This window comes from Nematostella vectensis, chromosome 2, assembly GCF_932526225.1.
Source record: "Nematostella vectensis chromosome 2, jaNemVect1.1, whole genome shotgun sequence".
NCBI lineage: Eukaryota > Metazoa > Cnidaria > Anthozoa > Actiniaria > Edwardsiidae > Nematostella > Nematostella vectensis.
Window position 1 is genome coordinate 11,715,363 of NC_064035.1, and position 26,501 is coordinate 11,741,863.

A 26,501-nucleotide genomic window follows, 5' to 3' on the forward strand; every position below is an offset into this window, starting at 1 on the left:
CCTTTGTGACACTATATCAGTATATGTAAAAGCATTTCCTTAGAACTTAGAACTTAGAACTATTTACTCCCTAATAGGTTTCACTAATTTCGGGAGGGACAGTCAGCACTGATGTTACAGTCTGCGAAGGTGACTGGGCACCTTAAGCTCACTTATCGCAGGTGCCAATGCCGACTTAAATGAAGGCAGGTCAGCAGCGTTCACTACCTCTGCAGGTAGAAGGTTCCAGGTGCGAATGGTTCTTGGAAAGAACGAGTAGTTAAAGGCCAATATATTGGCCTGTAACTGATGGTACGTCCGGGAGTGTCTTCTAGAGCTACGAATGTTCTTGGTGCGTCTCAAATCGTCTGGAGGTTGGCAGTGGATGAGATTGTTATGGAACTTGTAAAGTAGTGTGGACTGGTTGCTTAGCCTCCTGTCTTCAAGTGTGTCCCAGCCTAGAGTTTTAACTAACTGGGAGGTGCTTGTGGTTATCCGATAATCACTGCAGACAAACCGAGCAGCGTTTTTTTGCACTTGCTCAAGACGGTTCACGTCGGAGTCGGTATAAGGGCTCCAGGCAGAAGACGCATATTCAAGCGATGGTCTCACCAGTGCAAGGTATGCTCTCTCCTTTACCTCTTTCGAGCACGGTCTCAGGGTGCGTCTAAGTAGCCCAAGTGTTTTTCTTACCCCTTCATCCACCGTATGGAATGACAAATAACTAGCAAGAAAAACATTCAAAGTCTATGCAAACTTTAATTTAAAAGCTGTTAAGAGAAAAAAGAGATACAAGACTCGTGCTATACTTTGGCTGGACCTATTAGCGAAGAAGATACGTAACCAATCGTGTTTGTACTGAAAAAAGCCCCCAACAGAGGTCGCACGATAACACCCGCCTGAGGTAACATTTTTTTTCCTGTCGTATTAGAAAAAAGGCACCTTTCTGACAGTCTTATACGGTCCTTTCAACTTAAAACTTTCCGCTGTACCTGTGCTTGCAGCACAGGCTAGAGTGGGCACAGGCTAGGCAGCCCTGACCCCTCCCTCCCAATATCACGCAATGCGGCACTTAGAAGTCACGTGGCTTTTTTAAATGCAAATCTGGCTGATTCGTAAGGGCCGAATGATGTTTAGTTGTTTCCCGGCACGTGCGCGAGTTTGCCACAAAAGGCACGCAAGTCGCCTTGTATAATTATTTTCTTCTTTCCGTCTCGTGTACAGTTGTTCGCCCGATCCCCTAATGACCAATGAGCTCCAGCGCCTCGCGTGACAGATGACGGGTAGGACGATTGCACTAGGACAAGTGTGCCCTGACTCACGCAACATTCCACATAAGTTTGGGCGATGATTCACCCTGTTCCTTTCTAATTAGAAACTGGTTTAATTTGTGTAATTTTTATATTTGCTCAGCAGTGCAAATATATGGAACAATTGAAATTGTTTTGATAACAATTTTGACAATCTAACTAATCTTTTGAAATTATTTGGTTCGTCAAAGCGTATTCTTTTGTTTAGTAATATGACGTAATTCATGAGATGTCATGTGACCCTTCTCTGAAACTTCACTAGATTCTACCGCCATCTTGGGTCTAAAGGTAATATACTTTCAGTCAGTTTACCATAAATATAAACACTTTTAAAGCTATTGAAAGGAGTGAGGATTTGACCTTTAATACATCTCAACGTTCTAGCATTTTTTCACTTTATCATTCTTTGCTATGCCTCTATATTTAAGATTGAACTTGAAGCAATCGTTGGCAATTCTGACCTCCATCAACAAGTATGGGAGCATTTGCAAGTTTATTTAAGAGTCTTTTTGGCAAAAAAGAGATGAGAATACTCATGGTCGGTCTTGATGCTGCCGGTAAAACCACCATTCTCTACAAGCTTAAACTCGGAGAAATCGTCACTACAATCCCCACGATCGGTAGGTTTACTTAATACCGTTTAATCGATTATTGCTTCAATCTGTGTGATTTCTTTTAAGTGAATGTATTCACAATATATATAATATTGATGATAAGCTTAAAAGTTCCTTCAATCTTTAACAGGTTTTAACGTAGAGACCGTAGAATATAAGAATATCAGCTTCACTGTATGGGATGTAGGAGGCCAGGACAAGATTCGTCCTTTATGGAGACATTACTTTCAAAACACTCAAGGTATGTGGGGTTTAAGACTAATTTTAGGAATCTTTGGCTTTCCACAAAATCAATTCTTGGGTGCAAATCAAATTCCACAAAGTTTCTTGTATGGTTAATTTGTCCTAGTTTTGTTTGAACTTAGAACAGTAGTGAATTTAATGCTTGGTTCAAAAGGGGTGATTTCAAGGGATGGGTGGTTGGGGGGGAAGGGGACATAAGACTTAAACCCATAGACTCCTGGCTATTTTTGAGCTGAATTTACAAAAAACAGACTGAAAACAGATACCCCCCTATTCTGAGTTTTATACAGCCCGTCAAAGTCAAACACAGCTGCACCTAGTCAGCGGTATCAAAGCTTTCCAACAGTGCTTTGCAGTCCCCACTTTTAATCCCTGGTCGTTGTGCTGAAGCGAGCACAAGTTGATGGTTGCTTGTATTTTTCATAAAAAATACAGCTATGAGCATATTAGGAGAGTGTCTCAGGACATCATGAAGTCTATTGGGGCATAATTGAGTGCTTTGCTTATGGATATTTGCAAGCAAAGGTGGATTCACGATAATTTTTTCTTGTTTGGCTTTGCCTGGATGAGAAAAAAATTTTCTAGTGAATCACCACAGCTCTCCTAAATGCTGTCTTTTCTGAAACCAAATTGATTTCAAAATTGTTTACACCACTATTCTGGGTCTGTATGACCTGGAATTAATTTGTTTGGCTTCGGGGTGAAAAGACTTATAAAAAACCATCTGACTTTGGGGAGAGGAGTGTTGACTGGCCCTCCCCTGGATCTCCCAGAATGCTTTGCAATCCATAAAGGCATCCAAATGGTTTTACAAGCCCTCAAGGAAAGAAAATTGTGTTTTGAGGCCATGGAAATGTACCTGGAGGATCAGAATAAAGGTATCTATTTGTGTCTTGAGCTGTGTTTGCTGATCTCTCTCCCTTGTGTGGTATTTTGAGCGTTGTATTGAGAGGGGTGATTCTGCTTTTCTTTCCTTGTTCGATTTGAAATTTGTCAAAGAACCTGTGCTATTATTTGGCTTAAGAGTAGATGCCAACACCTTGGTTGGGTGCATATCTTCAAGACCATTTTTCCCTTAGACTGATGCCTGAGTATCTTCATCTTGTTGTATTTATTTTGCATTTATGTATTTTTTGGGTTGTGGGTACTTCTCAAAGCCAGTACAGGCCGGTTGAGGGGTCAATGTGTTAAGGACTGGATGAAACATTCAAACATGTTTGTCAAATGTTGAAATTTATTTCTTGCAAGCATATGTTTGACGAGGTTGCTAAATGAAAGACATTTGTGAGCAAGAGTGAACACACTTTCCTTGTGAGGGACCAAAAGGCTTCCATGAGTGTAGTTCTGACTGGATAAAAGCACAAAATTTTGTTCCATTGATGGCTAAACACATATTCAACAGTTGCCTAACAGCATCATTTTTTTTCAAAAATTTCAAGGAAAGAGAAAAGACATCAGACAAACATACTGTTCAGAACTTATCCACTGAAATTTGACTGTGCTTTTGCAGCTTTGCTCTGCTAGCAGGGAAACTCATACAACTTTCTTATTTAATTTGGATAGACAATATAACAATAGCCCTTACTGCAGAAGTGATAAGCCCTGTGCAAATAGCACCAAAATCTGCCTTGCTTTGCTGACCTCAAGACAGAAAATTTTTTTAGCAAACTTCTTTACAGAGTGAACTAAAAGAATTCCAAATGATTTCCACAGAGTTACTTAAGATGAAAGTTGTAATGTATTTACGTATTTTCGAGGGTCTCCACCAATCAACTTCAATTTTTTTATAAGAACCATAGCAATGGCAATGGCAGAAATCCATTGAAATGAAATGACAGGATGTGAGAATACATTTTTTTTAATACATTTAATTATGATAGGGTTTTATTGTCCATTAGATGCCATTGTAATTGTTATTAACAAAGATATGAATATATGTTTTAATAATAATATAATAATGATAGTAATAATAAAAACATAAAATATAAAAGTCAAAGAAACATTGTATTAAGCCTTTACAGGCATTATATTTAATCCATTTGGTTGATGGAAAAGTATTTCTAGTTTGAACTAATAGACTTTACCTGCATTGGCAATATTTTATTGTAACAATACTAACACAAAACATTTGTGTCTCCATTACTGAGTCTTACACAGTCACTCTTGTGTTTTAGGGTTGATCTTCGTAGTAGACAGTAATGATCGTGAGCGTGCCGGAGAGGCCAAAGAGGAGCTAAGCAGAATGCTTGCTGAAGATGAGCTCCGTGATGCTGTCCTACTTGTATTTGCCAACAAACAGGTATGTCTAAACAGGGGTTACTATCGAAGCTGTAGCATCATGGCTGTACTCTAAGCTATGGTGTAAAATGTATTTATTCCAATAACCATTCTTGCGCCCACTCCCTTTGTAAATAGTGCCTCCCTTTCAACCATGAGAAAGTTTGAACGCCCCCCCCCCCCCCCCCCTGAAGGTCTACTTTCGGTTTTCAATGGACATGATATTTGTAGACAAAACTATAAAGCATAAGCTAGATCACTCTGGTACATAGCAAATACAAAACCGACAACAAATGTTCCGTGGAGATACTGCAAAGGTTTAAAAAAATCCCTTTTTGTTCTTACGGGATGATCAGATTCTTATCAAAGAACTTATTCCCTACCTCCCGCCTACCCCCCCCCCCACCCCCCTCCCAGAAAAAAAGGTCCACTTCTTCGGATTTCGCACCCCCCAAGAAAAATCCTGGGTACGGGCCTGCTTACAGTACCTCCCAACACAGTGTCCAAACAGCGAAATCATTGCTGGGCCACCGTCTCACCAGCTTTTTGGCCATCTTTAAGCACAGCAGCTACTGTAGCCATTTCCAACATTTAAATGTACCCTAACATTTATACCACAAATTTGCATGGTCAATATTGCTACTATCTGAACCTCTGCATGGCTCTTAGCATGTTTTAAAAATTTGTCGAATCTCAGGCTGGATGTTTTTATTAAAATGGTTCTTATAAAAAAAGTTGTTTTGTGTAGAAACTCGCTATGTGAGTAGCATACACACATTGGCATCAGTTGGGCCAAGACGGGACGCTAGCACAGGCTATTACCCGTGCAGTTCGGCAACCATGGACAGCTGTTTCGTCCCCATTAGGACTCGTCAGCATGACATAGCCGGTTTGCCTCTGTTAAACCTCATCGGCAAAAGACTGCAGGGGGACTTCGACTCGAATGAAGTGCTTTAAACCACAGCTTAGATCCATGTGGGATCTAGAGCTGTGAGGCTAGCATGATGCCAATTGTGCGGATCACGCATGTAACCTTTGCTAGTCTAAAACTCCGTCGGATAGCCAAACTATCCTTGCAAGTATGTATACATAAATGTAGACTTTAAAAGCACACTAGCATACACACATTGGCATCAGTCGGGCCAAGACGGGACGCTAGCACAGTCTATTACTCGTGCAGTTTATTGCCGATGAATTTTAACTGAGGCAAACCGTCTATGCCATGCTGACGAGTCCTAATAAGGACGACATTGAGCTATCCGTATGAAATAGTGGAGTGTCGTTAAAGTTAAATTTAACTAAGGAAGGGATTTTACTAAGGTGTGAGGGACAGACGATTCTTAAAAATAATTTCCTGCAAGCCATTTTAAAAAAAACGTGCACCACAAATGCACCAAAAAATATTGCACCTCTATAGCAATAAAAAATCCTGCCCAATAGCCAAGGGAAAAAATATCTTGCTCACATGAAAATGCAGTTTTGGCATCGAGACATATATACTGTAATTATTTGGAAATATCAACATGGTAATCCTTTTTTTTCGAAAATCATGATTTGGCTTTAAATGTCGTCTTGTGAACATCAGTGAAACCTCAAGGATTAACCGACTTCATACACAGGCAAAAATCAACAGATAAGTCGAGTTTTATAGTCCTAGACCGGAAGCGGAAGTGGTGCGCTCGGATGCATTTCTAGCAATATTCGGAGTACCCTCGTCCCTAGGCAATGACGTGGCACATGTGACGCGCCCACAGTATAACAGTCTCTTTACAAAGACGCAGCCGCCATCTTGGCTCGAAGGTAATTCTCGCATTTCGTCCCTTATTCTCGTATTATTATCTACTCCTCCATTTTAAAAAAAGAATCTATGTTTGAGCTTTAATGTGCAGCAATAATCTACCAATCCTATAATTTCATCACGCTTTATTGTCTTCTAAAAGTTTACAGATTGAACTCTCGAAGAATCGTTGGCAATCCTGACCCTTCATCAAAATGGGTGGCATGTTTGCGAAATTATTTGCTGGTCTTTTTGGCAAGAAAGAGATGAGAATACTCATGGTTGGTCTTGATGCTGCCGGTAAAACTACTATTCTCTACAAGCTTAAACTCGGAGAAATTGTCACTACAATTCCTACGATAGGTAAGCGTGCATTTTTCGAATATTGCCTACCACTGCTGCTTCCTCATGCATTTCGTAATCCCTCAAACCTCACCGGACAACCGCGTAAAATGCCCCTTGTCACTTTTCTATTACAGGTTTTAATGTAGAGACCGTAGAATATAAGAATATCAGCTTCACTGTATGGGATGTAGGAGGCCAGGACAAAATTCGTCCTTTATGGAGACATTACTTCCAAAACACTCAAGGTATGTTTGCTCTCTGTTTTCTCACGTCGGGCATTTGGAATTTGATCGTTGAACCTCTTTAATAGAACATTGCACGTGAAATGCTACCATGGATTATTGTTATTAAACCGTTCTTTCCGGTTTCAGGACTAATTTTTGTAGTAGACAGCAACGATCGTGAGCGTGTTGGTGAAGCGAGAGAAGAGTTAAATCGAATGCTGAACGAAGACGAACTTCGCGATGCAGTTTTACTTGTTTTTGCCAACAAACAGGTATGAGTTTATTGATACAATCCCAAAACTAAATAAGTAAGATAGGAGCTCGCTTGTGTTCTTTGAATTCTGAAAATTCTTTTGGCGATGGCTGATATGTTTCAGTTGTTGTAAAAGTTATAAAGCACAGGCACCCACCCCGTTTAAACTTGAGTTCTAAACGAGATAAAACTATTAGTCGGTTAGGTCAGTAATATTACCCGAAAGAAAAGAAAACTCGTGCCTATGTTGCCTTAACTGCTATTATCTGGTTTAAAAGTCCTAATAGAATCACCTTGGCGGACACCTTCCCTTTATTTCGGACATCTCGTTGTTATGAACTGAAAAATAGGTGAAGATTACTAATTTATTATGGACGATGTACCATTACGAGTGTCCGAAAGAAAATAACTCTGTAGACCCGAACATATCCAGGGCCCTTTCTAATCATTATTGCAGTTTGCCATAGTGTGTTGGCATGGTATGCAAATGCACAGGGTGGTATTTTTTATTTTATTTTTTATTGAATTTGTGTTCTCATAATACTATCAGGAGTTGTATGATGACTCACATTTATTTTTCAGGATCTTCCAAATGCCATGAATGCAGCTGAGATCACTGACAAACTTGGCCTACACAGTCTGCGTAATAGGCAGTGGTATATCCAAGCAACATGCGCAACAAGTGGTGACGGATTGTACGAGGGACTTGATTGGCTTTCAAATACACTAAAGAGTAAACAGTAAATGGTCAGGGAAGACAACCCAAAACAGAGATCAACTTACCTCACTTAATATGCGAAGCTTGGACGAAATCATGACTGGTGTGCTGTTAGCACAATTGGGGGGAAGGATGTTGTGAGGGCGAAGGTTTCACACTCGTGTGAATACATTTCATTTTATCATATGATACTTACTAGGATACAAGCTGTCATAGTCTCCACCTGGCGTGTCTCTTCATAGAATGCCACTCGTACTGCTGGGTTGGGAATATTGTGCTTTATGTGTTCCACAGATCATTGTGTTAACTAGCAGCTGTGTTTCTAGTCCTCTTATGTAATTTCATAATACCATATAATTTCCATGATTTTCATTGTAAGCTCCAGGAAGGTCATCAAACCAGATAGGCAAGAGTTATATTTTGTAAAAATCTTAATGTACAGTTTCATTGATAAACATTCTTCAAGCCATCTGCAGAGAGGCCTTCAGTCTTCAATGGTTCTAGTATAATGCAATAGTAATTACACAATGTTTGTATTTACACGTTCACATTTCAAGTAAAAATGTAGGTATCTATTTGTTATATGGATTTGTCGATGTGTAAATTTTACCAGAATGGTAGTTTAAATAAATAAAAAAAAAGTTTATTATAACATATTAGCAATATTTTTAACATGCACTACATTTGATAATAGTTTACATTGCAAGACAGTCTGCACTGCTGTCAGGCCTGAATTAATATGATACATACCAGTTAGTCAAGTCACACTGGTGGACTATCATCATTGCAGCATTTTAATTAGCTATATCCTTTCAGTAGGGAAGTTATTGCCTCTCTAGTGAAAAGTAGAACTTGAAAGCAAAAAGTGGCAAATGTTCAGACATGATATCATTTTTGGCTTTATAAATTGACCTATAGTGAGATTTGATTAAAACAATTATGCCTCATGAGTCAATTGCCCATTTGGACTTTAGAACCATGAACTTTTGGCTCTTAAGTCCATTTGAGCTTGAGAAATAATTGTTTTTAATAGTTATGTAGTTCAAACAACTAGGTGTGTGTTAACTATGGTGTTATGAAGAGAAATGAATACAGAGTGCATCTAGGCTTTGGCACTGTCAAGCTTATGAGACCCCCCTATATACAGTGTGGGGGCTTTTTAACACATTTGTTATTTAACCCCCTATTATTGTGATTTCTTTTCACTAATAACCCCTCTACCAAAATATTTTGCATATCCTATATCGGCAAATCTAATATCTCTTGGGTGGCCTACAACTTCAATACAGACCTAAAGATTGTGCCATGCACCTAGGACAGTATTGAAAAAAATAAAACTGCTCATACTTGGTGTTCTATTCCAAACAGAACAGTGGAATAAGCAAAACATTAGGGCTAGAAACAGATGAAAATGAACTAAGGACAATATTCTATAGTAACAAACATGTTTACATGACAAACATTGGCGTCCACAATTGAACATAAAAGTTGGAGTTTTCACATCATGGTTTGATGGAAACAGCTAAAATGTATCTGACAAAACACAATTTTACAGGCATCTTGGAATTCACCATCCACAACTATTTTTTTCTGCCGTGGTCATACATGTTGCTCTCCTATAGCTAAGGTCCCTTTTCCCTTAGCCGAGTTTGTTGTTGCAAAACTTCGGCAAATCATAAACCCTTTTGATGGGTTGCGGTGGTAGGATTGATGGGGGGGGGGGGGGGGTGAATAGGTTCGCAGATCAGCGGATTCAGCCCCGAAATGCTCACAGATTACGGATTTTGATGATTATTTCAGCGGATTGACGGATTTTGGAAATACGGCGGATCACGGATCTGTTGATAATTTGGGCATGGATTTCGGATTATGACGGTCGAATTTCGGATTTTAAATTAATTTCAATCGATGCTATTGTTTATCTGTCAAATCATGCCGATTTCTAAAAAAATTTCTGCGGATCCACAGATTTGCCCCGAAAATGTTGCGGATCGGCGGATTTACATACCCCTATTCATTCCCCCCCCCCCCCCCCCCCCCCCATTGATTACTATTTCCAGATGAGAAGTGGATTTAAAGTCTTACAACAACAAATTCGGCCATAATACTTTCATTTCATCCTTTCTAGGATCTACCAAATGCCATGAATGCAGCTGAGATCACTGACAAACTTGGCCTACACAGTCTGCGAAATAGACAGTGGTATATCCAAGCAACATGCGCAACCAGTGGTGATGGCTTGTACGAGGGACTTGATTGGCTCTCAAGTCAGCTAAAAAATGCAAAGTAATTGACCAGAGAAGATAGTGATAGTGCTGGCAAAGCTTGAAAGAAATAATGACTGGTGCCCCTATTGGCACGATAAGGGGGGGGGGGGGGGGGGGAGTTGAACTAAAATTTTGGTTATTGCGCTTACCATTTAAGCCTGTTTATTATGTAAACACAATAGCACTTTTATACATCCATCTTTACCCACATTTTAATGCATTTCTGGTACGTGTTCTGTATAATCCTCCCATTTAATGGTAATCTTCTAGTTAGTCAAACCCTCTTAGAAGTCGGGGTCTAACAATCTTACATTAGTCATGCCTGAAACAATTCACAAATTGTAATGGATAATTGTGAAAATGGTGCATCCAGGAGGAAGAAGAACAAATATAAAAGATGCAGTAAAGAGCAAATAACAAAGAACTGAATAGAGCTTTTTCCTTTACTAAGGGGTCTTACTAACACATTTATGCTGCACCAGTTCCCATTGGAAAATGCCATGATCATCCAGGTCTTTTTTTCTGCTGTGGCCTTCATCTTTCTCTGCATTTTCTGCACACTGACATCAACCCAGTCATACTTTTTGGGGGGGGTCAGAATCCATTTACATCTCTGAAAAAAGACTACTGCAGTTCACAGGTTTCTTCAAATAACTCTAGTAAAATTTGTTATTAAAACTGTTTTGATTTTGACATTACAATGTGTATTTGCTATGAGTTCATTATGGGTTGACTACTGGGCAATCTGGCATTTCTTTTTTGGCAAAACACTGGAGGATTTTATGATTGAAAAAAAGATTGGCTTGAGTCACAATTCTTGTATAGAGTGGTTTTCAAAATCCTGTGCAACAAAATGTATTTGTTAAAGTGTAATAGTCAAGCCAGGAACAAAGACATTCCAGTGTATTAGTTATTAAACTAAATTATTATACTAAGTTATTATACTAAATAGTATTCCACTGGTTTTTGAAAACCACTATAAATGATTCATGTGTTTTTAAAAATAGTTATATTATACAGGGGCGGATCTAGCTTTTTGCCAGGGGGTAGGGGGGGGGGGGTTGACAAAAAAATTGTCATTATTTTACCTTCGTAACGATTTTGGAATGAACAGACACAATGAAATCAATCAAAAAAGACAGCCCAAGGGGCGGCAGTCAGGGTTAAATCCCCTAACATCCCCCATAGATCCACTACTGATATACACTATCCATAATCAGGCCCGTAGCCAGGGGGGGTTCCCCCCACCCGGCTTGAAGATCCGCTTATAGCAAAAAATATATATATAACCTTTGACTGAAGATATACGGTGCACATCAATATGTCTTTAAAATGACTATAAAAATATTTTTATAATTATCTTTATTATTATCGCTATATGTTAAAAAGTACCCTATCAAAAACATTTTAAATACAAGATTGATTTTCTAATGTAATAAGGCGAGGAGAGGGGTATACTCTGGTCCGCTGAAATGGATAAACGAACCACCCCGCTCAAAATCCTGGCTACGGGCCTGATAATGCTTTGCAATTTGATCAAAGTTCTTGATCAAGTGCAACCTTTTTTTGAATAGAAAACATGATTGAATCCTGAAGTTTCAAACACTTCTACAATTCCACTTGAATTTGCTTCATTCATTTTATTAAGGGTCATAATTGTGTCTAAGACAGCTAGGGAGTGCAGAATTTGAACTATACCCAAGTTAATTAAGCAGCCTACATTTGGACCATGAAAGGTAGTTCCTCAATATTACATACTTGCCAACCTTGAAAGCTAAAAAAAAAAGGTATTGTGCTTCAAATACAAGAACCGTTTAAGATATTCTCAATTTTCCTGGGAGATTGACATCGTCGCTCGATCAGCCGCTTCGCGGCATCACTGCTCACTTCGCGAGTAAAGAGTACTCCCTTCACCTGGAGTCCCCTCAAGACACAAAAGAAAACACACTCATGAAAGGTAACGTTTATTTGATTAATTATTTTTAAAATCCTCACTAGATCTGTTACTGCCGTGTAGTCTTATCAACACTAATAAATAGAAAATATAGTGATAAAATAAGCACTCTGAAGTTGGGTTGCCTGTGACCACTCTTTGTAAGAAAAAATACATTTTGTATAGTTTGCATAAATTGAACCACTTATTTATTAAATGTGTTGATCTACAACCCCCCCCCCCCCCAAAAAAAAAAAATTGCTTATAAGAGTTTAAGAAATGAGACAGCTTACACAAGCCCTTTCACTTTTGCTTTGTTTTCTCCTCCTTGATTTTCTATGATTGTTAAGTTTATTAATTGCTGCCAAAGTTGTCATTTCAAATACTTTCTCCAATTGGAAGTCCATTGTCTTTGAAGAGCATTCAATGTAATCTAGTGCACAAATTCTATCAGCAAGCTTCCTACCCTGAAAAAGATAGAAAAAAACACATGTAAGCAACAATTTAAATCTCATATTTATTTATTTGTTAGCTTCCAAAGGTGCCGAACATGAAACAGGGCGGGGCCCCATAAAAGATCCTTAGCCTGACTAACTCGCTTTAGAGAGGTACAGTTCAGCTGATAGTTATATGTGGTGAGCTGTCTCTTCCGTGTCAGTGTTAGGGCCTCACACTTAGATGTGTTGAACTTTAGACACCAACCCCTGCTCTAGCACAGCAAACTGTCAAGGTCTTCTTGCAACAAGTCACAGTCAGCAGGAGAGTTGATGGTGCAGTAGCACTTGAGTTGTTGGCAAAAGAGCCACAGTTGAGTTCTCCGTAGCAGCAGGGAGATCGTTTACATAAACAAGGAACAGCAGAGGGCCTAGGATACTGCCTTGAGGGACTCCAGATGGAACAGGACACCAACCTGATGTGAAGCTGTGGACTACACAGCGCTGGCCATGTCCCATGAGATAGCTCCCAAACCACTTAAGTAGACTTTCATCAACTCTATACCGAAAAAGCTTGAATAGCAGATGACTGTGATAGACATACTGTCAAAAGCTTTAGCAACATTTAGAAGAAATATGTTTGAATGCAGACCTTGCTAGGGCCTGACCAATCTCGTGGTAGGAGGACAGCAACTGCCTTACCATAAAATGCCCTCTTAGAAAACCATGTTGGGAACTGTCCAATAGGATACTCAGGAAATCTTCCCGGTGGGCATAGATACACTTTTCTAGTACTTTGGAAACGATGCAAAGCAAAGGGATTAGCCGGTGGTTGGTGAGATAATCCTTTTTCCCCTTTTTGTGTACAGGTACAACAAAGGCTTCTTTCAACTCTGCAGGAACCTTGCCAGAGACAAGGGACATATTGAAGAGGGCACAGAGAGAGGGCGAGAGCTTGAGCACACATTCCTTTAGAACAGCAGTGGGTACTCCATCAGGGTCGGGGGCTTTGTGCGTGTCAAGATTAGACAGAACTTAGAAGACTTTGCTCTCGCTGAGTGTAATACTGTCAAATAGAGAACGCTCCATGTTGGTTGGTGATATTACCTCTTCTTCTTTTGTGAAGGTGGAGAAAAAGTATCTATTGAAAACCTCAGCCTTTCCCAGGGGTGTAGAAATATTGTTTTCACCATAGGTGACGTTGGCTGGGATTGAGTTGGACTTTTGTATCTTATTATTCTCTTAAGAAAAATAAATCTAAATTTAACTTGGATTAAGGCAAAGGAAAAAGAGTAAAACTTCAAATGGTGTTGGGCATGGCCCAGAGGGGTCTTGACCCCATCCTGCTCATTACCAAAGATAAGAAATTATGTGGATAACCACTGAATAGCTTGAATTGACTAGTTGAATAGATAGAAAGGTGATAGAGTATTGACTGTTCTGTGTATTTTGATAGAAATTTGGGTCTTGTGACCAATCAGGAAAAATGGCCAAGAGTGTGAAAAAACAAATGGCAGTTTTTAAACTATTCTGAGGCCAGTGATTTACTTGTTAGACCCAATACACCCCATATTCTCTGAACTCTCTTGGATATGTCAGGGGTCAAAGCTAGTCTCATTTGAAACCCTACCCTCCTCTTTCCCCATCACAAAATTAAATTCTTGTCATCTCTGCTCCTTCAGAAGGTTTCTAAATGTGATAAAACTTTAAATTGATAAACTAGACAAAATTTAAACATTCAATGGTAATACACTAACCTCAAGTGAAGTTACAGGCTGCTGACACACCTTGCTGGCCAGTTTGGATACTATGTTGACTTCTGAGCGAAGGTCTTGCTTGCATCCGACAAGAAGCACTGGTTTGTTTGGACATAAGTCACATACTTCTATGATCCACTGCAAGTAGTAAAATAAGTCTGTATTGTATAATAATGCTATCTATGAAGTAGAAGTATCTGCCAATTTTTTGTATGTTGAAAAAAAAACTCATCTAGGGGAGTGCTAGCCTGCGTAGCAGCTCAAGGGAAGGGGAGAGGGAAGTGAATAGGCTGATGTCTCTCCTCCTCTCCCCCGTTCCTCTCCCTTGAGCCACTACACAGGCTAGGGGAGTGCCGTTTGTCTGCGCTAATGTTAGAGGGTGCCCTCTACCCTCCCCCCTACCCCTTTTTTCTTAATGTTGTACCTTTTCTAAAATACTATCAGCTGTCTTGGGTCGACTGATGTCAAAACAAATTAGCACAATATCCACGTTGTTGTAGGAGAGGGGACGGACATGGTCATAGTCTTCATGACCTAGAAAGGAATAAACAGGATTACTTTAGAACAATAAATCAATCTGCAACATAGTTTTCATGACCTAGAAGGGAATGAACAGGATTGCTTTAGATCAATCAATCTGCTACATCACAGCAACAAAATGTAAAAAAGTATTTTTATCTCGTATAACTGTAATTTTGAGTAATCTGCAAACTACCTCATAAATTCCAATCAACAATAAAATTGGCTTCTGTCAATCAAAAGCCTTTAACTGTTTGACTGGCCTACACTTTGATGGCTTCCATCCAATCCAACTCAATGCAATGCATTGTTTAATTAAAGGGTACAAAACACGTACCGTTAAAATTCAAAACTTGATGATGGAAGTGCAAAGCCATTTTGGAAATTGTTGTCGAAAATTTTAAGAATCCTCGAAATCACAGTAATATAGGAGAGTAGGGAAGGGAGGGAATACAAAGAATGAAGTTTTTTGTCCCCCTACTAACAATTTATGTTAGTCTATCATACCAGTGACGTACTGTGTTGTGACAGCTTTCTAACTAACCAAAAATAAAATTAAAAATGTATTTACAGGGAGAGATATGTATTCCATTCTTTCCACCAATCCATTTCACATTCCATAACATACTAATTGTCTAGACTACGTATCTACAAGCGTACATGTATCTGAACATTAAACTAGGTTATTATGGAAGAATCGACCATGGATTACTTTTCTACGAGAAATAGTGAATACAAATACGGCTTTAAAGTGATGACTGGAAAAAAGCCATAAAAATAATTTACGCAATCTCACCAGATGTATCCCAAAGAGTGAGTTCTATCCGTTCCCCGTCCACTTCAACTGCGGTCGATAAACTGTTGAATACCGTTGCTTCGTATTTCTAAATGGAATCATGGAAATAATAACGAAGATGTTTGAATATCGCTTAAATATTAGTTAAATTCCGTTCAATTCAGAGTTAGAAAATCATTGATTTTACCTCATTGAATTGATTTCTTACGTACGCATTCAAAAGCGCAGTTTTACCACACTCGCTGTCGCCGACTAGGATAACTTTGATATTTCTACAAGACGGATCACTCGTTTCTTCCATGGCATTCGCCAAGTCCCATCGTTATAACATGCGCGCGAGAATTATGCATTTAGCGGATGGTAAGACCGAATTTCACCTACATGTGACCACGAGTTAGACATGTTTGTTTTAGAGTTCAGTCGAGTATAACGCAAGAAATACCAAGGAACCAATCACAATCGACTACCAGTTTCAAGCATCTCCGTCCTACCGTACTTTGGTTTGTTAACTTGTACCTTGGTCTATTTTTCTTACCTTTCCACAGTTTAAAAATTTATTTATACTTCCTTCTACTCCTTTGAGAACCTTTTGTTTTTAAAGAATCAATAATTATGGTATGCGCTGTTTCGTTAGCATGCAGGCCCGTGCCGATGATTTTTCTTGGGGGGGGGGGGGGGGGGGGTGCGACATCCAAAAAAGTGGGGATTTTTTTCTGATACAAGATATGACTACCCCCAAAGAAACAAAAAAAATGATTTTTTTACGCCACTGCAGTATCTCCTATGTAGCTTATGCTACATAGCATAAAGCGCAATTTAGCATAAGTTAAATCGAGGATGACCGCGCGCTCCTGGGTCTTGTTGCGGCCTGTTGGCACGTTTGCTTCCTGTCTGAGAGGTTTGCAAATCTCGCTCGACTCAACACTGGATTCGCGTGTTTTTCGCCCCTCCCACCTCACCCTTATGGTAGTATGCCAACTAACTAAGTAAGTATATACCACCGGAAGGTGTGACGGGTAACCCCCTAAGGGGCGCGGGGCTGTGGCCCGGAGGCCTTGCTCCTCGGGTGCGCTTGGTTAGGCGGTTACCAAAAAAAAGTTTGACTTATAGATTTAAGAATTACCAGGGTGATCTAGAAAGCCTTATCTTATTCCATTATGCTGTATAGTTTTGTCTACAAATAGGGCGTCCATTGCGAACCGAAAGTGGACCGCTGTTGAGGGGGGGCACCCTTGCAACCCCCTAGGTGCGGGCATGCAATGTGGACTGGCGTTCAGCCCAGCGAAATACAGACGAAAGAGCCCTCTGCTAGCTTTTAACTTATGACGTCCAGATTAAATCATAAGGTTTAATTTTTCAAACATTTTCAGGAAATGACCAATATGGACGTGGCTGTGCCACCAATGTATTCTTAATGTATTGTGCCCCCCCCCCCCCCCCTAATAATACCCTGCTACGGCTATGATGTATGCAGAAAGACAAAAAAGGAAGAACAACCTCTATAATCAGTGATTTAATCAATATGTAAAATATTATAATGTTTTTGAATCGCAAGAGGAAGTTCTCTCTTTCCCTTTGGTCAAATATGGTACAATGCAACCGGGATTTTACGATATGCCTCTGGCTATAGAAAATGTATCGTAAAATCAAGAATATCGTTGTAACCAATATCTTAAGGTCGAGGTAATTTCTTGTACATTTCACTGTATTTACCCCAGGAGAAAGGAATGCCATCGTAAAATCGAGGTTACCGTAAAATCCAGTATCGTAATTCCTCTGTTCCTCCTCTGTGCTGTTAAACACCATATATTCCATATATACAAGTTGGGAGGAGCTGCGAAATAGTTTTAGAGTATTTCTTTAGTCTTTTGGTCACCTCGCGATGTGTAGTATAATGAATCCTCAAACTCGTCACAACATTACAAGGACATGCAAATTTAAGCAATTATCTAATACATTTACAAGATAAGAAGAATAAGGACGAGGTGACTCCCTTCATAGCGGAACCTCGATATAGACAGACAAATTGATTCTTATTTTATAGTCTCGTATTGATAGAATATGCGCGGCTGAGTTCATTATACCTTATTTGTCCATTTGGTCTTGTTTCTCTAATGTCATCAGCTTTGTCGACAGTTCTTGAATCCGTATCAACGTAGCCTTTAGTCTCTTCAATAAGATCTTCTGTGTTTGAATCAGTTACATTCTTAGGAATTGTGGTAGCTGTGACGTTACTAGAGTCCACCCCTTTCATTATACTGCCATCAGTGTTCACTTGGTCGGAACCTGACCAATCACGTCGAACGTCATCTGCACGATGCCTAGTAATGTCATCTATCAAATGGACCTCAATGGTGAAACGCTTTGATTCTTCAGCACGCGACAAAGTGGACCCGTTGACCTCCATATTAGTGACCGATACTGGGAAATGGGGGGAAGGTGTAGAGGAGCTGCGAGGGCGTGAATCTCGAGTTAGAGGCGACAGTAGACGCCTGGTGTTGGGTGTTAAAGAGTGCACGCAAAGTGCCGAAGACGAGCGTGGTTTCTCGCGCCGCACAAGGTCACGCAGTGCGAAGTCGGACATGCGCCTCTCGGACAGGATCGTAAGGGTGGAGGAGCACCGGGATTTCGTGATTTCCTCGGATGCTTTTGCTACGGGTCGACAGACGGTAGTGACCCGAGCAACGCGCTGAAAACACGAGGTCCAAATCTGACGGCAGTCTCTGTTCATAAAGAGAAGAAAGAAGAAGACGATGCAAAGGATGCTGGGAGCTAGCATGGTAGCGACGAACAAGGGTACCCACAAGTCAACTGGCTGACACTGGGAGTAGTTCTACAACCAGAAAAACATAGGACATCAGATGTCACAACATTTGTTAGATAATCATGATGAGAGGATGGTTGTAATTTTGTAGTGATAGTCAGAAAAATAAGTCACGTTCTTAATCAGTTAATTTTTTTCTTTCGCCAGAATTATCTCATGCGGATCCGAGAAGATCTCTAGTCTCCACGTATTTTTAGAATTCTCTCCTCCCAACATCCTCCATAATCAATGTTGACCCATATACCTCTTTCCGCAGTATTTAAAATCGAACTTTCAAAGTTTAATAGGAGGGGGAAGGGAGAGGGAGAGATTCCAAACCTATCAGATGATAGATCTCAACTTAACAAAGTGCATGTCTGAGAAAGGATGCAAGAGAAAGGATCGGAGGGGAGTCATTTTGATCATTTTATGGTTGCGTACCCCATGTATGCGTGCTCCATAGAAGCGTGCCCCATGGATGCGTGCGATGCGTACCCCATGGATTCGTGCCCCATTGATGCGAACCCCATGGATGTGTGCGCATGGATGCGAGCGCCCTGGATGCGTACCCCATGGATTCGTACCCCACGGATGCGTGCCCCATGGATGCGTACCCCATGGATGCGTAACCCATGGATGTCTACCCCATGGATGCGTACCCCATGGATTCGTACCCCATGGATGCGTACCCCATGGATTCGTACCCCATGGATGCGTACCCCATGGATGTGTACCCCATGGATTCGTGCCCCATGGATGTCTACCCCATGGATGCGCGCCAAATGGATGCGTACTCCATTGATGCGTACCCCATGGATGTGTGTCCCATAGATGCGTACCCCATGGATGCGTACCCCACGGATGTGTGCCCCATGGATGCGTAACCCATGGATTCGTGCCCCATGGATGTCTACCCCATGGATGCGCGCCAAATGGATGCGTACCATGTGGATGCGCGCCCCATGGATGCGTACCTCATTGATGCGTACCACATGGATGTGTGTCCATTAGATGCGTACCCCATGGATGCGTACCCATGGATGCGCGCTCCACGGATGCGTGCCCCATGGATGCGTACCCCATGGATGCGTGTCCCATGGATGCGTGCCCCATGGATGCGTACTCCATGGATGCGTACCCCATGGATGCGTGCCCCAAGGAAGCGTGCCCTGTGGAGGCGTGCCCTGTGGATGCGTGTCCCATGGATGCGTACCCTGTGGATGCGTACCCCATGGATGCGCGCCCCATGGATGAGTACCCCATGGATGCGTGCCCCATGGATGCGCGCCCCATGGATGCGCGCCCCATGGATGCGTACCCCATGGATGCGTGCCCCAAGGATGCGTACACCATGGAGGCGTGCCCTGTGGATGCGTGTCCCATGGATGCGTACCCCATGGATGCGTGCCCCAAGGAAGCGTGCCCTGTGGAGGCGTGCCCTGTGGATGCGTGTCCCATGGATGCGTACCCTGTGGATGCGTACCCCATGGATGCGCGCCCCATGGATGAGTACCCCATGGATGCGTGCCCCATGGATGCGCGCCCCATGGATGCGTACCCCATGGATGCGTGCCCCAAGGATGCGTACACCATGGAGGCGTGCCCTGTGGATGCGTGTCCCATGGATGCGTACCCCATGGATGCGTGCCCCAAGGAAGCGTGCCCTGTGGAGGCGTGCCCTGTGGATGCGTGTCCCATGGATGCGTACCCTGTGGATGCGTACCCCATGGATGCGCGCCCCATGGATGCGTACCCCATGGATGCGTGCCCCAAGGATGCGTACACCATGGAGGCGTGCCCTGTGGATGCGTGTCCCATGGATGCGTACCCTGTGGATGCGTACCCCATGGATGCGTACCTCATGGATGCGTACCCCATGGATGCGTACCCCATGGATGCGTACCCCATGGATGCGTACCTCATGGATGCGTACCCCATGGATGCGTGCCCTGTGGATGCGTACCCCATGGATGCGTACCCCATGGATGCGTGCCCTGTGGATGCGTACCCCATGGATGCGTACCCTATGGATGCGTGCCCCATGGATGCGTACACCATGAATGCGTGTCCCATGGATGCGTACCTTAAGGCAATAGATAAACTCCTCGGCGCTGTGCATGATATTGTCCATGTGGTATGTGATGAATGTAGTAATGGATAATCCTACACCAAGTACCACCATCAGCACCGCCGCCATACTCCTGAACTGACGCTCGATTCGCAACATTGATTTAGTGTCCTCGTCTGCACGGATCGTGTGGCGCGTGTTATCCAGCCGAGCCTGCAAGAAAACCTCGTGAGAAACACAAGAAACGCACGCAAGAGACACGAAAAACGCAAAAGAAACACGTGAAAGAAACACGATAAGACCACGTGACAAACACGAGAAACCTACGCAAGAAACACGAAAAATAACAAATGAGAAACACGTGAAATCCACGCGAGAAACACGAGAAAGCCACGAGAGAAACACGCGCAAACCACGTAAGAAACGCGAGAAACCCATGCAAGAAACACGAAAAAAAAACAAATGAGAAACACGTGAAATCCACGCGGGAAACACGTACGTACACGTACACCCACGTAACAAACGCGAGAAAACTACTAGAGAAACACGAGAAACCCAGTTAGAAACTCGAGAAAAAAAAACGTAAGAAACACGAGAATACAATTACGCGAAAAACCACGTGAGAAACTGGATAATTCCACGTTGGGAAAACTAGAAAAGCACATGAGAAACATCAGAAAAACACGAGAGAAGCACGATTGATGCCTTGGAAATGCGTGAGAAAGAGATAGATTGTATGGGTGTTGGCATGGGCATGCGTGCAAATGGGGCAGGAATGTGAGAAACGACGTGGAAATACGTGAATGTGATCTCTTACCCTTCGGATGTACCACGTGATGTTCCACAGTAAACACAAGGACACGCCCAGCGTGATCTGCATCGGCAGCGTGAGCGAAACGTAGGCCGTGGTGTTCCCAGAAGGCATTGCGCCCATCCAGTCAATGAACGCTATCGTATACAATGGATCGGGGTACTTAGAATAGTAACCGCAGGCTATAATGATAGCGGGCACGAGCCAACATGCGAGAGACTGGGCAAAGTGAAGAAGTGTCGGGCGGTCAAATAGTTTTCGGTTGTCCTTGACAACCACCGCGTAGGTGTTGGCGACAAAACACACGGCCCACATGCACGTGGCGAGGGAGAAATAGTGACAAAAAACCCCTGAAATCAAGCAAAGTACATGTCACGTGGCGAGGGAGAAATAGGGACAAAAAACCCCTGAAATCATACAAGCAAAATACATGTCACGTGACGAGGGTGAAGAAATGACAAAAAGGGCCTGGAACCAGACAAGCAAAAGACATGTCACGTGACAAGGGTGAAGTAATGAAAAAAATGCCTGAAATCAGACAAGCAAAAGACATGTTACGTGACGAGGGTGAATTAATGACCAAAAAACGACAAGCAAACGACATGTCACGTGACGAGGGCGAGGTAATGAAAAAACCAGACTATTTTTATTGTATCTGTTGCTTTATTGACGTATCGCTGACTGACACTTGTAATCATGTTATTCAGTCTATTGGCCGCAATAAATGCTGATAACCTATGTAATTATTTTTATTATTATTTTTATCACTATCATCATATAAACATGTAATTGATATGCACGACAGTGTTCCCGTGGACCAAATATCACGTGGTTCCAAGACATCATGTGAAACTTTGGCACCTATTCCCTTACCTTGAATAGTTATATATGGCGAAGAGTTTCCAGTTGACGACCAGTACTCAATCTTGTCACAGAAAATCTTTTTCAGCCCGATACGCAAAGGAAGCATCTTACAGCAAGCTGCAAAACAACATAATAAATCTTCTCATTGCAGTTAACGGGCTCTGAACAGGCATAAATACGCATCAGTGAAGAGTCAAAACTTACCTAATACGATACAACATACTATCAGATAAAAGCGCAGATTGTGAGGGAACTTTCGCCTGAAATTTATGTTTAATATGTCTTTAGTAACAACAGAATGAAATTATAATATAAATATATAATAAAACAGGCCAGCAATGCCAATGGCGGTCTCGTCAAAATAATCGCCAGCTTGGCGATTTTCAGCATTATAATGATAACTATCACAGAAGCCCTTCACAAGAGCCCTGGCAACGCGTCGGTTTTGGTTTCTGTGGGCACTGAGCCCGTCCCATTCTAATACACGAGTAACATCTCAAGCTTTCCATCTAAGCCAGATTTCAGATACTCACAATGATGGAATTTTAGACCACGTGATGATAGTAAAAATGGCAGCGAAAACAGCCAACCAGAAGCCAACAACCATGAGCCCGTAGTACATGCGATAGGTCAGCAGTGACATAGAGCTCCAATCACACGGCAGACGGCAGATGTTGAAGCGATCTGGTACTAGGGGCTGGTTACACAAGGGAATGGGAACTAGGCGCAATGGCGGGAAAACAACAGTGTTAGTCATCTTTGGAGAACAAACCCACTCTTTCAGAATTCACTGCATTGGTGTTATTTATACCAGTAAAGTGCTAAAAATCCACATTTAAATTGTGACTTTATTGTTGGGCTGTAAAGACATACACTAGAATGCATCAAGCTACCTCGCCATCTTGGATTTTGAGCATAAATGAAAACGCAGTGGCTATATGCCCGACAGTACGGAAAGGTCCTCGATGGACTAAATGCCCGACAGTTTTCAATTTATTCAAATAAACCCTTAAGGTCTTGGTAAAGGTAAATTTGACACCACTATCTGTTTTTGTGGTTTTTGCAAAACCTTTATTTTTGCAAAAAAAAGACGGCTAAAAATGGGCCTTTTCTGTTTCCCGTCACCTGTTGACCGTGAATTTACGCCAAATATTTGACTTTTCTAGCGTATTATTTTGAGGCGAGAACTCGAGCTTGTCGGGCGTAACCTCGCGACAGGTTTTAAGATATCGCCTTCAAATTTTCGGGATCTTAAAGATAATTATTTGTTCAGAAAGGGCAAGCAATTCTGAGTTGAGATTTGTTATTGGTATTAAACGCTTTCTGTTGACTATGTGCACTATAGAATCGTAATTTTAGTGGCACTGGATTTTTTTACAATATGCTGCTAAATGTCGACAGTTCTCCCAATTTGCTAAAATATCACGGTAAATTGTCAACCTTGTGAGCTCAAAGTATTATATATTTGTTTAGAAAGGGAATCTGATGCGCTTTGTTGTCGAAAAAGAAAGTTTTTGTTTCTTACACTATAAACACCGAGAAAACACCTTTCCCGACTGTGTTATTGTAGTAGAAAAAAATGCGTGTCACTAAAATAACGATTTTATAGTGTATTCAAGTGAGGATAAACATTCGATTCCGACAACAAAGTTCAATTCAGAATCGCTTGCCCTTTCTGAACAAATATAGGATACTTTGAACTCACTAGGCTGGCAATTTACTGGCTTATTTGAATAAATTGGAAACTGTCGGGCTTATAGTCCATCGAAGACCTGTCCCGACATTTGTAGGAGATAAAATTCAATGTCACTTTGATAACGATTCTATGGTGTACATAGACGATGGAAAACAGCCAATACAGATACAACAAAGCTCAATTCAGGTTTGCTTTCCTTTTCTCATCAAATATAGATACTTCTAACTTACTTGGTCGACAATTTACTGGGTTGTTTGAAAACATTGAAAACTGTCTGGCATTTAGTCCATCGAGGACCTTTCCCGACTGCCCGACTGCATACCTGTCAACTCTCCCGCATTAGGCGGGAGTCTCAAGATTTTGGACCCCTTCTCCCGCTCTCCCGCGATGACCACCAAATCTCCCGCTTTTTAGCGATTTTTATCGCTTCCGAAAAATTATTCCATTGAAAATCGTCATTTTGCCTATTTTCTATTAAAATATTTGAAACAACAATTCCCTTGCGTAGCGCAATTTATCTAACACCCTTGTGAGATCTATAAGTGGATTTGTTCGCGAGAGCTTTCTATACGGCAAACGCCTGCAAGGTTAAACCCACCCCTCCCCCCAAAAATGAATATACCCACCCCCACCCCCCCTGTCGGACATATAGCCACTGCGAAATGAAAAACGGGAGGAGGGGCTACGAATCGCTCGAGGCTGGTTTTTCAGTATAAAAACACCGGGTAAATGCCTGCATTGCAAGCTAGCAGTAGACGCGAAATGTCCCAAAGAAAACGTTACCGGCTCTCCCCTCCCCCCAAGCAAATGCAAGAAATCAATAAGGAAACCCTCACCCCTCACCCCTCCAAAAGGAAGCAAAATTGTCTAAACGGTACCTGTAAGCCTACCTGGTTGTGTTGTGTTAGCTTCGGTTTTATCGCTTGCGCTATCCGTAGGTAAGAACTCGAATACAAGTGGTACTCCCTCACTAGGCTTGGAGCTAGTATAAATGAACAGAGACAAACATCAACAAACATAGGGAGTAAGTGTTTTGTCAGGTGTCCTGAACCTTTATATTCATTAGAAAATACACCAAATAACCGCGGGCCACTTGTGAAGCTAAGCCACTAGTGTCTAACCAACAAATTTTCAACAGGACAAATCTGAGTCTCAACAATTCTGCACAATCCCGCGCTTCACCCTAGAGTATTTAAACTTACAATATATCCTAGCTTTGAAACATGGATCCTCAAAGACTCAGCGGGGCGCTTTACACCCTGGGTCCCTCAGTGCGATTATATCTACCCTGAGAAACACAGGCTTCACTCCTTCAAAAGCCAACACCAAGAAATCGACTGATAGACTAAAGCCTTCTAACCAAAGCCCAAAGGGTTGGGTCAGAAGATATAGATAGAGACGGAGACAAGGCGCGCGCGCTTGGGAGAGTGATGGATGCTTTCAACCCGTTTTGAGATTATCCACTTCTTTAGAAGTTTTAAAGAACGTAAATTTTGCATAGCAAGATGTCTACCCCAATCTAGTCCTAACAAATTCTAGTTGTGGATATTCCAGGAAATTCGCTATGCACACTTTGCTTTGTTAGGAGAGTGACCCATACCACAGAAGAGCTCGGTTTGATCGTAGCCCTAAGAAAAACGTGAATAGAACGGCGACCTTCGTCGTCGTTTATGCTCTGCACTAAATCTATTTGAACCGCATAACTCAATAACAGAAGTTTAACCTTTATGTTCAAAGTCATTTATCGGCCTTATTGGCATTGTTTCTCCAAATACATAAAAATAACAAAAGTTCACGAGTACAACAGCGCACCGAAAAAAATCACATAGAAAGCAGATTGTAGTAAGAGAATATTGATGTTTGACTGCTGCTTGGAGTCCAAAATACTGTTTATCCTATACACATGACCCCAGAAAACGTCAACATTGAAATCATTAGTGCATAATTACCCATTTTGTGGTTGTGAGTGGGGCGCATGGCCTCGATGAAGAATAAAAAATCCAGTCGGGAGCGACGCAACCACTACCAACAATCCCAGTACCACGTAATACTGGACTAATTGAAGCTTGAGTTTCACGGACTTAAAGCGAACTTTGGGTACCGAAACTCGGGCTTCGGGGTCCTGTGACATACTCCGTTTGTGAGAGTCCTCGTTGAGAAAACAAAATAGAGCTTGACCAAGTCAAATCGATAAAATATTCGATGATTCTAAGGTCACGAGCCGGCGAGTTTCAGCAACGTGAAGACGTGCGTACCCCAAACACGTATGACGTTAGGGATCTCGTTTCAGTAAATTGATACCCTATTGCGTCCTGTTGGGCGAGGAAGGACACCGAAAAATATGCCGAGAGTGACGATAAGTTCATTCATATCAGCTTGTGTGTGTATTTAGAAATGGTTGTAAAACGTCATTTCCTGACAAGCTGTCAGTATGTGTGTTCAGAGGCTCCACTTTAGTTTTTTTTGTTGTATTCTGGGCATTCTTTTTTGTGTTGTTCTATGCGTTAAATAACCCAAATTTATATTTAGTTCAAATAAAACTCTGCTCTGAGAAAAAAAAAACTAAAGAAAGTATAAAAACGCTTTATGGAACTATATAGGCAGGCTTAAACTGAAAAGCGTTGATTGTTCTAATTCTACTCTTTAATGGGGATACTTATTGTGACTTTTGCAAATATATTTTCTAGTCTTTGCAATAGTAACAAGCTAATGAAAATAGAAATTCCAGAATCACCACAGCAGACTTTTTATATAGCACCCCCTGTGGATTTTCGTTTTCGTGCCAGCATGACTAGTTTCATTTTGTTCCTGTT

General features: G+C 41.6%; 3 protein-coding genes across 5 annotated transcripts; 1 reads left to right on the top strand and 2 right to left on the bottom strand.

Moving 5' to 3' along the window:
* Positions 1-1,483: 1,483 nt before the first annotated feature.
* LOC5514010 (ADP-ribosylation factor 1) lies at positions 1,484-10,702 on the top strand. 3 transcript variants are annotated; one of them, XM_048721174.1, is made up of 5 exons: positions 1,484-1,577; positions 1,718-1,909; positions 2,034-2,144; positions 4,321-4,445; positions 9,869-10,702. In XM_048721174.1, the coding sequence occupies exons 2-5, from the start codon at positions 1,765-1,767 to the stop codon at positions 10,028-10,030; spliced, it is 543 nt and encodes a 180-aa protein (XP_048577131.1). In that variant the 5' UTR covers positions 1,484-1,577; positions 1,718-1,764; the 3' UTR covers positions 10,031-10,702. The 3 variants fall into 3 exon arrangements, with proteins under 3 accessions (XP_048577131.1, XP_048577136.1, XP_048577126.1); XM_048721179.1 differs by lacking the exon at positions 9,869-10,702 and adding an exon at positions 7,605-8,392; XM_048721169.1 differs by lacking the exons at positions 1,484-1,577; positions 1,718-1,909; positions 2,034-2,144; positions 4,321-4,445; positions 9,869-10,702 and adding exons at positions 6,065-6,223; positions 6,364-6,563; positions 6,680-6,790; positions 6,917-7,041; positions 7,605-8,392.
* Positions 10,703-11,955: 1,253 nt separating this feature from the next.
* On the bottom strand, positions 11,956-15,934 carry LOC5514012 (transforming protein RhoA). The gene is made up of 5 exons (XM_001634220.3): positions 15,634-15,934; positions 15,447-15,534; positions 14,556-14,665; positions 14,132-14,269; positions 11,956-12,407 (listed from the first exon to the last, which is right to left on the bottom strand). Exons 1-5 carry the CDS (start codon positions 15,745-15,747, stop codon positions 12,213-12,215), a joined length of 645 nt encoding a protein of 214 aa, XP_001634270.1. The 5' UTR covers positions 15,748-15,934; the 3' UTR covers positions 11,956-12,212.
* Positions 15,935-16,943: 1,009 nt separating this feature from the next.
* Positions 16,944-26,047, bottom strand: LOC116619181. The gene is made up of 8 exons (XM_032383688.1): positions 25,638-26,047; positions 24,579-24,670; positions 22,526-22,712; positions 22,197-22,252; positions 22,002-22,109; positions 21,135-21,478; positions 20,333-20,530; positions 16,944-18,279 (listed from the first exon to the last, which is right to left on the bottom strand). Exons 1-8 carry the CDS (start codon positions 25,817-25,819, stop codon positions 17,485-17,487), a joined length of 1,962 nt encoding a protein of 653 aa, XP_032239579.1. The 5' UTR covers positions 25,820-26,047; the 3' UTR covers positions 16,944-17,484.
* Between the last annotated feature and the right edge of the window lie 454 nt (positions 26,048-26,501).

Coding starts and splice junctions, on each gene's coding strand:
- LOC5514010 (XM_048721169.1), top strand. CDS start 6,416: ATGGGTGGCATGTTTGCGAAATTATTTGCTGGTCTTTTTGGCAAGAAA. Junction 6,564..6,679: donor CACTACAATTCCTACGATAG/GTAAGCGTGCAT, acceptor TTTCTATTACAG/GTTTTAATGTAGAGACCGTA. Junction 7,042..7,604: donor TTGTTTTTGCCAACAAACAG/GTATGAGTTTAT, acceptor TTTATTTTTCAG/GATCTTCCAAATGCCATGAA.
- LOC5514012 (XM_001634220.3), bottom strand. CDS start 15,747: ATGGAAGAAACGAGTGATCCGTCTTGTAGAAATATCAAAGTTATCCTA. Junction 14,666..15,446: donor CACTCTTTGGGATACATCTG/GTGAGATTGCGT, acceptor ATTCCTTTCTAG/GTCATGAAGACTATGACCAT. Junction 14,270..14,555: donor CTGATAGTATTTTAGAAAAG/GTACAACATTAA, acceptor TACTACTTGCAG/TGGATCATAGAAGTATGTGA.
- LOC116619181 (XM_032383688.1), bottom strand. CDS start 25,819: ATGTCACAGGACCCCGAAGCCCGAGTTTCGGTACCCAAAGTTCGCTTT. Junction 22,713..24,578: donor AGCTAACACAACACAACCAG/GTAGGCTTACAG, acceptor CATTGCGCCTAG/TTCCCATTCCCTTGTGTAAC. Junction 22,110..22,196: donor AGTATGTTGTATCGTATTAG/GTAAGTTTTGAC, acceptor GTTGTTTTGCAG/CTTGCTGTAAGATGCTTCCT.